General features: G+C 42.9%; 1 protein-coding gene across 1 annotated transcript in view; it reads left to right on the forward strand.

Moving 5' to 3' along the window:
- LOC126481782 (odorant receptor 4-like) overlaps positions 1-12,327 on the forward strand; it is a 103,707-nt gene that overhangs the window by 24,382 nt on the left and 66,998 nt on the right. Inside the window, exons 2-3 of the mRNA XM_050105737.1 lie at positions 3,539-3,843; positions 8,183-8,416. Of these exons, the coding sequence (XP_049961694.1) occupies positions 3,539-3,843; positions 8,183-8,416 (539 nt within the window). The remainder of the gene's footprint in view (positions 1-3,538; positions 3,844-8,182; positions 8,417-12,327) is intronic.

Below are 12,327 nucleotides of genomic sequence, written 5' to 3' on the forward strand. Positions count from 1 at the left end.
TATTCACCACTTTTGCCAGTACTGAGTACACTGGTTGGTTGATTTGGAGGAGGGGAGCATACAGCGAGATCATCGGTCTCATTAGATTATGGAAGGGTGGGGAAGGATGTCGGCTGTGCCGTTTCAAAGGAACCATGCCGGAATTTCCCTGAAACGATTTAGGGGTACCACGCAAAACCTACATCAGGGTGGCCCGACGCGGTTTTGAACTGACGTCCTCCCGAATACGAGTCCAGTGTGCTAACCAATGCACCACTTCCCTCGGTGCATATACTGACGTGGATTGTTGAGGAATAATGCGCTTAATCGATCTTCATGAAACCCTGAAGGACTTCCTTAGCGTGGAGAGTCGCTAATTTCAAATCGATTCTCCTTATAACGGGAAAACAATTTTCTTGCTGTGCGCTGTCCAGTGATATTATCCCATACAAGGCGCAAATGTTTCTGGCTGCCTCCGCTGCTGTCACCCCTCCACTAAACTCAAACAGAAGAATATGTCGGAAATGTCCTGATATCTCTACTTTTACTCCATTTTCTAGCTTCCATACTCCACTCACTATCTCCAAATGACAAAACGACAATATATAAAGTCAAATAGCAACAGTGAACTACAGATAAAACTGACAATCGATAAGTAAACCCATGGTAGCAGCAATACCAACATGCAAATCGACATCGCTACGACCCACCCTAATCAAAGCAAGTACCCACTGCAATTCGTTTTGGTCGACATGAGCGTTGGCACCAAACTCTTACTCAAGATCGAATGTAGGTCCATCTGAACCTGTCAAACAAAGCGACCATCTACTAGCAACAGTTGTAAATGACTTAACTGCTCATCCTTAACTGAAGATGAGACTTTTAAAGTGGCTGATTTTGATTTCACTTTAATTGGGGGCAACAGATACATATATTCGTTTTTCGCGATGTCGTCTGAATCAAAATATCATTTACACTACTTGAAATGATGCCGAAGATTAATTTAAAGGAATATTGAGTGCACTGAAAAGGAATTTGGGGACATTCACAGATTGTCTGTTCTATTTTCTGTTAAACCATGTTTATAATACGATGGCTATATCAAACTGATATGAGGATACAAGTGGTAAAAACGGGGAAAATGAAAATCTCTACAAAAATGCAAAAATGAAAATTAAACAGACCGCTTTGGTATGGATACCAAATGGTCACCGAGTGGTCAACGCGACAGACCCTCACGCAGGGGATCCCAGTTCGATTTCCGGCCCTTGGTACACTCAGTCTCGCAATGCCAATAGAGATACTTCCTGTTTGAGAGGCAGTGACTCCAGGGTTGGAATGTCGACAGCCGTGAGTGTGGTCTATGGACACCGTGCCTCTCCATATCCCATCCGATGACGAACAAATGACGATGGTACGGCGGTCGGTCGACTATCCCATGGTTTCTGGGCCAGATGGCGGGGTTTTGTTTCCTTCCTTTTTATGGATAGCAAATGATTCCAATTAATTAGTAGGTTACAAATCAGGAATCGAATGTTTGTCAAGACGAATCAAGACGAAGTTTCTAGGAGCTCATCGAAGACCTTTGTTGAAGATTTAATTACTACTAGATAAAACATCTTCTTTTACATGAAACAAATTGCCTGTATCCAGGTATAAACCTGATACATCGTCTCATTTACCTAAAAAAATGGTACCCTCTAAACAGATACGACTATGTAATGTGAATGTAAACTGACTTGTTCCCCATCATTATAATTAACCATACAAATGATTCGTGGAATATGCAACTAATTGACTGACTTCAAGATGTTTCTTAAAGAAAAAATAAGTTGAACAATGTACCCGTATCAAGCTTAGTAGGATTAATACATGGAAGGTATATTTTAATTATTCTTAGTAATGTTTGACATAATTTTGAAAATGGGAAAAACAAAATCAGAAACATATGGCTACTCACTATCTAAAAAAAAAAAAAAACGAAGCTTGGATGTTATGAAATGTTATTCAATCCCGAATGCAGAAGACAAGTAGATTTTAAGTTATTATAATTTGTCTCGTGTGAACCATCGCAGTGAACGGTCTAAAATTAAAGTAATTCCCTCGAAAATTTAAGTTACGTTACACTAATCATAACTGGAGCCCTAGATTTCGCAACTGACAACAATTTAAAAAGTTCCACCGCTAATAAGACAAAGGAACACTAAATATTAATACGAAGAGTAACTAGATGTCTCAGCTTCACACAGCGATTTAAATATAAAAATGCACACTGCACAAAAAAATGAAAATGCTAAACTATCGCTTCAATGTGTACAAGTAAAACGAAGTAGTTATTACTGAACTACAATCACAATACAATTTTGAAATTATGTTATAGTCCCTGTGCCGCATACAAATAAGTTCCTAACTGTCTTTAAAAATTGTCGGTGGCAACTGCAATAGCTGCGGCCCAAATATATATTGATCAGTGCTGAACGAATACAGTGCAATGGCTGACTGTTACAGTGGCCTTTTTGTGACAAAGGCGGGTTGCGGCGAGACTACATGGACTACAGGACTGCACGCACCTTGGTGACGTCACAAACTGAACTGTGTCAGAACTGCACTGTGAGTCACGTTCAAACCAAACACTGCCGGAACGGGCCTTGAAGGCCCAACGGTACCGACCGGCCGCCATGTCATCCTGAGCCCTTTGGCGTCACCAGGTGTGGATACAGAGAGGCATGTGGTGAGCACGCCGCTCTCCTGGCCGTTCTCAGCTTTCGTGAACGCTCCTCAATTTGTCTCACAAGGGCTAAGTGCACCCCGCTTGTCAACATCACTCAGCAGACCCAGACGGTGACCCATCCAAGTGCTAGCCAAGCCCGACAGCACTTAATTTCGGTTATCTAATGGGTACCGGTGTTACAACTGTGGCAAGGCCGTTAACTATGAGCCACGTTCCAGCTAAATGAAATTTAAGCGTTTCAGGTCTGGAACTGCATCGGTTTCTCCTTGTAGTTAAACTATGGAAATTTATACCATGGTGTAAGAATTTTTCACACTTGTCACCCTTCTCCTATCACTCAGCAACAGTTTAAAAATTAATTATCCTCTTCTTACATTTGAAATTGATGTTTTACCGTGGAGTAAAAGAACGTATGTAATTGAACGGTTACAAACTTGAATCTTAAGACGAAATCTGATAAAACGAAGTAAAGAAATTAGTTTGAAAAGGAGCTAATAATTTCAAGCAATCTTACGTTATAACCAAAAGCATGTGTTGTGTTATATCGGTGCAACCTTCTAGTGTGGAAATTGACGTTATAATGAACACGGAGCCTTCCAGCTGAAGAAATCGATTAAGCGGAAATTCCGTGCTTGCAGTAGATCAGAGATAGACATAAAGAGCGGATACTTGAACAGAATTGTTACAAGTTCCAAATTTTGGTATGGCAACAGAACAATACTAACAATACGCTGATCTACAAGGTCTATTCGGACTTGAAAATGAACGAATTATTCCTTAGCTGCATTCAAAACATGTGAGGTACAGACGGAGTTTCGTCCTGTACAGGGCGTCTCTACACAGACCTGAGCATGCAGCAGCGAGCTCTCCGCGTGGCCGGCGTGTGGGTGCCCCCAGGAGGGAAGTGGTCACTGGCGTACGGCGCCTACTCTGCTTTCGTGATGCTCTCTGTTGTGACGTTTCTGGCCAGCCAGCTGTCCGCGATGCTGCACTTCTGGGGAGACATCCTTAGCGTCACCACCAACGCCTGCGTCACTTTCACCTTCGGCATGGCCATTTTCAAGTTTACTGTCTTCCTCAAGATGCGCCCATTAACAAACAAACTCATTGAGGAGCTTGACAGCTGCTTGGAGGTAAGTGATAAAATATATATCATTGTCAATCATTTTTACGAGACAACATATCTTCCGCAGATGAGCTCTATTATATTTTATGCATATTTCGGAAGATGCTGTCTTTCATTCCTAATATCGTGTTTGCTCAGTTTTCTCGTCTTCTGGTTATTTCGTGTACGTGAGTGTGTGTTTGCACATAGTCTGTATTTTCGTAACACATATTTACGTTGGATATTGGTGTTATTTAACGGTACGTGATAGGAAATACAGCATATAAATGTTTTAGGGAGATCTGACCCCTTGGCCTTTGTCAGTCAGTGTCATCAGTTAAATTTATCTAGTGTATAACATTATGCATTATCTTTGTCCCTACTAAAATGATGCCTGAGAACAACTTAGATGAGAAAATATTTTATTTCATGATGTAATGTGACTTCAACCAACAGTAGGCCTCAATGATTAGATTCCCCCAGTAACTGACACTACCTGTTGGTTGTGTGTTTGCCTGCTTAGGATAATAATTTAGCTAACACGTATTTTCTTCTGTTATCAGCCTGGTCTGGTTAGTTTTACTACGAACTGATTTTTTAGGCCTAACATGTAATGGAAACTGTTAGTACCTGAAACTATTTAGGCATGGAAATAGCACTGAGGTACTTACTAGAGAGTTCAAAATCATGTTTTGGACACCAATCTGAGAGATACGTGTCTAATTATAAAATAAAATTGAGATATTTGACGTAAACATTGGACAGTTTTGTTTCGCTGACATTTTAGACTAGGAAAGGACATCGTGACACTTCATAAGCATTGTAGAAGTAGAAAATAATTATTGTGTCTTAAACCAAGTGTGGTATGCATATACAAATATTAAAGTCACTATCTGTTGGTTTGACAGGCAACAGAAGCTAAAACAGCTGTTAATTTTATTTCGCGTTTTTGAAGTTTAGCAGAACAGCATTTAAAATAAAATTCGACTTCATCAACTACATATCACTAATTCGTGGTTACCTTTCATACTCAGACTTTGGTTTGTTACTATTTATGGAGAGTATGAATTCCATAAGAAGTTTATCTTCTGCCTCTTTAGAAGGTCACATGTGTTTAGATGCGAAGATATCATTGGAGTACTGTACTTTAGAGGTTGAATCATATTTCAGACACCTAGTTGATGCAAACATTGTACTTTTTGTGTTGCTGACATTTTTTTGGAAATTTTTGGGTCTCGAAAGAACAATGTGATTCTGGACAACCAGCACAAATATGAAAAATAATTAATGAGGGATCACTACAATTTTTAACTAACTTTGATGTCAAACGAATTTTTTTAGGTTTTACTGTCGTCAGCAAGTGCACTTATGTTATATTATGCAGATTGGATGGGTGACTTCTTCGTAGAAGCAAAAGTACCTATTCAGTGAGTCAATGGTTTCACAACCTGCCAAACTGACAAATATGCATGACAACCTGAGACTTGAAAAATGTGTACTCAGCAAGTTTAGTCTTGCTGCTGCTTGCCTGCTTATCTTGTGAAACTTGACAACAATTTAGATGTACGAAATAATTAATTTGAAGCTTTGTTTGAGCTATCCACATATGCAGTTCCAGCTATAAGTAATTGTGTGGTAACTATTTTTGAATACCACGCAAGAAAGAGCATTCACATAATTTTAGAACTCTGTAAAGTATTTCGAAATATTCCCTTTACGCATTTTTGGGATAAATGTGAGAGCGCGCGCGCTCGCGCGCGCGCGCGCGCGTGTGTGTGTGTGTGTGTGTGTGTGTGTGTGTGTGTGCGTGTGCTTTTTGAGTGATGAAAAAAAGAGCTTTTTCAAAAAATTTAACGCAGTAGTGTCGCATAATTCAGTAACGCATTTAAGTGAAATGTGGCCCCGAACGCCCATAGCCATATTACTGATGACCGGTAGGGAGGAAGTCCAGCAGCTCTATCAAGCAATGTCAAGCCGAATAACTGTATAAGGAGCAGAGGTGGCCCATGCCCTATGCAGACAGTTCGTTCGTGGTGCGCTTTTTTTTTCATAAAGTGCATATACTCGATTTGAGATGAAAGTAGGATTATTGTATTCACAGATCAGCGTGCGGAATGAGAGCACGCGTGATTTAAATTCTTGATGTTATGGCAACCATTGTCTATCTAACATCAACATAAAGGGTAACTTCGAGAAACTCTATTTCTTTGGTGACGATGCAATCACATCTGAAACTGACATTACTTGTATCCTGCCAAACTAATGAAACATTTTTGTGTATGTCAGTCCTATTCTGCAACAAATTCGCTGGCTTGCATTTAGTTTTTGAATTTCTTTCAACTAGCGTCGTAAGTTTTTCAGTATTAGTGAAGGAAAAAAATTGCAACCATAGAGCCTTTTCGAATGAACGATTTGCTTCATCGTAACTAGTCTCGGACTGGGCACATCATCAGATGCTAGCTAGTATTTCTCTGGCAAATTTCACGTTTTTTCCTATAAGAACAGAATATTCGCGTTTTTCTCTTTTAGAAAAGCTGTTACGATACATAAATACATTTTACTTATTTGTATAGAGGTTTTGATTTATTTATCACAGCATCTAAAAGGTAAATCCAAACATTCTACTGAAAAAAAGCTGTTTATCGCACGTTACCTCTGATTTAAAAAAAAAAAAAACTGATTGTATAGCTTCCATCAGAATGTAGTCTAAGAACAAAAACGTTTATGTTAGAATACATCATAGGTGTAGAAGTATTCAATTATTGTGCCATTTTGTTCTCTTGTACAGCCAATCACTAGCTGACGTGACATCAGATGTATTCACATGTGTCCACCATCTAATCTCTAGTCTACATCATGGTTCTAAATCTACATCTACATGGATACTCTGCAAATCACATTTAAGTGCCTGGCAGAGGAGTCATCGAACCACCTTCACAATTCTCTATTAATCCAGTCAAGTATAGCGCACGGAAACAACGAACACCGATATCTTTCCGTACGATCTCTGATTTCCCTTATTTTATCGTTGTGATCGTTTCTTCCTATATAGATCGGTGTCAAAAAATAATTTCGCATTCGGAGGAGAAAGTTGGTGATTGGAATTTCTTGAGAAGATTCCCTCGTAACGAAAAACCCCCTTTTTTAAATGGTGTCCAGCCCAAATCCTACATCATTTCAGTGACACTCTCTCCCATATTTCAAGATAATACAAAACGTGCTGCCCTTCCTTGAACTTTTTCTATGCACTCCGTCAATCCCATCTGGTGAGGATCCCACACAGCGCAGCAGTATTCTAAAAGAGGACGGAAAAACATAGTGTAGGCAGTCTCCTTAGCAGAGCTGTCGCATTTTCTAAGTGTCCTGTCAATAAAACGCAGTCTTTGGTTAGCCATCCCGACAACATTTTCTATGTGTTCCTTCCAATTTAAATTGTTCTTAATTGTAATTCCTAGGTATTTAGTTGAATTTACGGCCTTCAGATTTGACTCCGCGGAGAGTGGCCGCTCGGTTCGGGACGTCCTGTCACGGACTGCGCGGCCCCTCCCGCCGGAGGTTCGAGTCCTCCCTCGGCCATGGGTGTGTGTGTTGTTCTTAGCATAAGTTAGTTCAAGTAGTGATTAAGTCTAGGGACCGATGACCTTAGCAGTTTGGTCCCTTAGGAATTGACACACATTTGAACATTTAGATTTGACTGATTTATCGTGTAACCGATGTTTAACGAAATCCTTTTAGCACTCATGTGGATGACCTCACACTTTTCGTATTTAGGGTCAGCGGGTCACATACCAATGAAGCAGACATATATTGCGTAATTTATAAAGCGAAACATATCATGAAGTGCGTAAAATGTGAAGACATTTTAGATAATGCAACAGCTTTTGTAAACAGGAATATCACGAATGTTCCGATATGTTATGGGACGAAAGTGTAAAATTTGTACGAGAAATCCGCGGTACCGCCTGATAATAAGTCTATATCCGATGCTAGTTACGGTGCATTAAATCGTTAATTCAAAAATAATGTTCAAAAATGTTCAAATGTGTGTGAAATCTTATGGGACTTAAGAGCTTACACACTACTTAACCTAAATTATCCTAAGGACAGAAACACACACCCATGCCCGAGGGAGGATTCGAACCTAAAAAATAATGGCCTGATGATTTTTTTCTTCAGTGATATTCACGGAAACAATCGTCTTATGCTCAAACCATCGTGGATATAATAAAAATTCTTCACTTTTGATATCTTAAACCCATTCGACTAATAAATTTCGTAATTTTCTTCAGTCTCTTGTGTATTTACCTTCACTTGTGTTAAGCAACCAGTTTAATAAGCAGACGTGTTTGACCAATGTGTATTCGCAGCGCTACGGGCGGACTTACGCCCGGCAGAAGGCAACCATATTTGGCGCTTGTGCACTCCGAGGGCGCCGCGTTTGCCAGTGGCAGTTGTGCCTGGCGCTGTCCGTCTACGCGGTCTGGGAAGTGCTGCCCCTGCTGCAGATGCGGACCTGCTCCTCCACAGAGTGTCGCGTCCAGAGCGGCTTCCCTGCCCTCGTCTGGTACCCGTTCTCTTTCACAGAGGCGCCACTCTACCAGGTATCCACAGATTTTCGTTTACCATGATATTGTCTGTACGTCTCTTCTTTCCAAGTCACCTGTAGCAGCTACGCAGCATGCCACTAGCAAGTATGTTATACTGTGAATTGAACATTCAATGAGTTGCTCATTTCTTGTCTACCTAAGATTCATTTTGGTTATAAAATTTTCAGACGGTAAAATTTTAAAATTTAAGTGTATTACTATAATCTGTTGATACAACATTAGAAATAGACTTAAAAATAGCTGACAGTTCGGTTTGGAGGAGTCGTGTAAATGATTTAGGTAATGTGATGCCCCCACCGCTGACGTAAATCGTGGCAGTGAAGCGGTCTGTATGTGACAGTCTGTTGCAAGTAAACAGCGCAATTAGATTGAATGGGGAGGGATGCGACATAATGTCAGAAAGGAACTATCGTATTGGAACGTGCGACGTTCCCTTGAATACATCGTGAGTGAAGTTGGCTTAATTGTCGTTATAACAACGCGGACCGCCCAGTGTGTATACTAAGTATGGCGCACATGCCATTCGCAACGATGCAGCATGACAAAAAGAAGTTGTGGTAAAGAGATCCAAACCGACAGAATGAGGAGACGTGTGTCATGTCTGATCAATGAAAGTCGTTTCAAACCCGACAGGCATTACTGCTGGCAGTAAATGGAGGTCCGCCACAACCATTTTCCGAGCCAACATTGCGAAGGGAAATGCGTACAATGGACATATGAAGTTTGATATATCGCAAATGGCCATTGCTCACAGCATTATCTGTCTGGAGATGTGTAGTATCATCCGACGGGTTGTGGTTTTGACCCTTTTCGAATGATGCATGGTGTCAAGCGTACGTATGGCGAAGTGTGTTTAAAGCACAATATGTGGAGGATGTATTCTATGATGTTTTGGTCCCCAATCAATAAGGTTACTGCGGAATTGCTCCACCATGTTTATTTAAACATTGGCGGTGACTATTTTTTCCCTTTTTTCTGAATCTTCGCGATAAGTATGCCATGAAAACTCTCGTCTTCAAAGATGAAAACAACATTGTTCTCTAGACTGCATGCATACGTCCCAGATTTCGCGAATATTCAGGCACACTAACGCCACTCGGTTGGCCCTTTACATCAGCCACCACCTTATCTTAATGCAAGAGAAAATTTCTGGGCCTACTCGGAACACCGGGTGAATCATAGCCATCAATCATTCCTGCAGCTCGGTATCTCCACACTATCAAATCAATGTTTACGCTCCCTCGAGCGCGGCCACTATTAAGAACAGGTCGCTTCTTTGTTTGTGGGCCTCTACGACCATATCATTCTTGGCGGCGACTTCAATTGTGTGTTATCCCAGAAGGACCAACATCCCCATTTCACCACATGCCAGGAACTCAAGCTGCTCGTGCATGATCTGAACCTCACCGATACTTGGAACCACGTGCATGCTGATCGACCTGGATACACGTACGTCACCAGCCATTCAGCAAGTGGTATTGACCGTGTCTACGTTTCCCAAGGAATCGTAAGTGCCACGCTTGACGTTGAGTTATGGCCCACCGCCTTCTCTGACCATGTCGCCTACATTTGCACTATTTCGCTCCAGAGGCAGAAAGTGTGGCGCGGTCGAGGCCTGTGGAAGCTGAATGTCGCCCATCTCAAGGATCTGGATAGCAGGCAGGTCGTTGAGACGACGTGGAACAACAGTGTGAGACGCCTTCCAGCGTATTCTTCAACACTCTGGTGGTGGCTCGACTGCACCAAGTCTGCTTTACGTCGTTAGATGATGAATTATGGTCGCGACAAAATGCTGTGGCAACGACATACCATAGAATACTATTTCACAGTTCTCCGCGAACCCTCAAACCATGCCACCTCTGAAACTTCCTGGCACATTAAAACTGTGTGCGGGACCGAGACTCGAACTCGGGACCGTTGCCTTTCGCGGGCAAGTGCTCTATTAGCTGAGCTACCAAGCACAACTCACGCCCCGTCCTCACAGCTTTAATTCTGCCAGTATCTCGTCTCCTACCTTACAACTTTGCAAAATCTCTCCTGCTACCTTGCAGAACTAGCACTCCTGAAAGAAAAGATATAGCGGAGACATGGCTTAGCCACAGATTGGGGGATGTTTCCAGAATGAGATTTTCACTCTGCACCGGAGTGTGCGCTGATATGAAACTTCCAGTCAGATTAAAACAGTTTTAACCCGCCATGAAGTTTCATATCAGCGCACACTCCGCTGCAGAGTGAAAATTTCATCCCATGCCACCTCTGTTCAACGGCAGGCTGAAATTCAACTGATTAAGGCAAAGATAATTTCTCTTATGCGTCACCGCACAATAGTACACGCGGATATCACGATTTTGTACTAGGAGAACCCCCGTCTATGCATCATATTATCAGAGAGAAGCAGCGGTGTCGGAGAAAGCTGGTCAACGCCTCCGACATGCCAGATGGTCGCCGATTGACTTCCCAGAATGATATCGTAACAGCCTTTGTGGATCACTACAAACAGTTCTATGCAGCAGACGACCAGAACATGGCGGTAATGACTGATATTCTCCGTTCCTTGACAAGTATCCTTGACGGCGCTGCTGCGGAGACTCTCACCGCGACAGTTACCGCTGATGACGTCGCTGTTGCTCTTCATAAGGGTGCGGCGAACACAGCCCCAGGTCCCGACTGGTTTCCGCTGGAGTTTTACCGCCCGTTGCACGACATCATGGGCTCACGCTGGACTGCGATGTATGAAGACCTGATGAACCCTGACCTTCCTCTCCCACCCGAATTCGTAGTAGGCTTGCTTATCCCGGTCCCCAAGCCGTCGGGAGGTCGGGGAGTTGGACATTATCGACCGTTGACCATGTTAAATTGTGACTTCAAGATTTTTACCCGAATTACTGCAGCTCACCTTCGGCGCATCATCCCCCAAGTCAAATCTCTGGATCAAACGTGCTTTGGTGGTGACAGTAACATACAGACGGCACCCAGCGATTACCGTGACGTCATAGCCTTGGCCACGGCCTGCCGCATTCGCGGCACCTTATTGGCAGTGGAATTCGTCCACGGCTTTGATAGAGTGAGTCATGACTTTCTAGAAAACGTACCCCGACGGATGGCCTTTCCCCACAGGTTTATACACATCGTCTTGCGGCTCCTCTGAGGTGCTACGCCGCGAGTGCTGGTCAATGGCCGTGGGACGTGCCCTATTAATATCATGCGGTTGGTCCGTCATGATGACCGCTGACGACGGTTCTTTTCGCCATCGCCCTTGAGCCACTGTTACACGGTTTGAGGAACCTGTTGACAGGGAAAACAATGAGGGGGCATGCTTTCATCTGCCGCGCCTGTGTAGATGATGTGGTGTTCTTGGTTCTATAGGTGGATGAAGTGCGAGTGGCACTGGCATGGATCAACCAGTACGGGACTGCTGTGGGCAGCCACGTGAACCTGACGAAATCTAGTGCTATGTTCGTCGGTAGACATCTTCCAGAGAGAGTGTGGCTCCATTGCCATTAGTGGACAAGCTCAAATGTTTGGGGATCACATTCACGCGCGATATACAGCGCACGATCTCATTTAACTATAAACACCTGCATCAAGGTATCCGCGTGAACGTTCGTTGCAACCTCCTGAGAGCATTGAACATGTTACAACGGGTGGATTTCGTTAACACTCATCTAATCTCGCGACTACCCCATCTAGCACAGATTTTACCGATGCCAAAGGCAATGGCAGACAGACTGCAGGCAGCATTCGGCTACTTTGAAGCACGGGTCTTATCTTCAAAGTCCGCTACGACACGCTAGCACTTCCTCAAGATGTCGGCCTCGGCCTTGTCAACGTCAAAGAGAGAGCAGCTGCCCTGTATGTCAGTACGATGATTAAATCGTGGAACCGCCACCGAACCGGATTACCGG

The sequence above is a fragment of the Schistocerca serialis genome, chromosome 5 (genome assembly GCF_023864345.2).
Source record: "Schistocerca serialis cubense isolate TAMUIC-IGC-003099 chromosome 5, iqSchSeri2.2, whole genome shotgun sequence".
Taxonomy (NCBI): Eukaryota; Metazoa; Arthropoda; class Insecta; order Orthoptera; family Acrididae; genus Schistocerca; species Schistocerca serialis.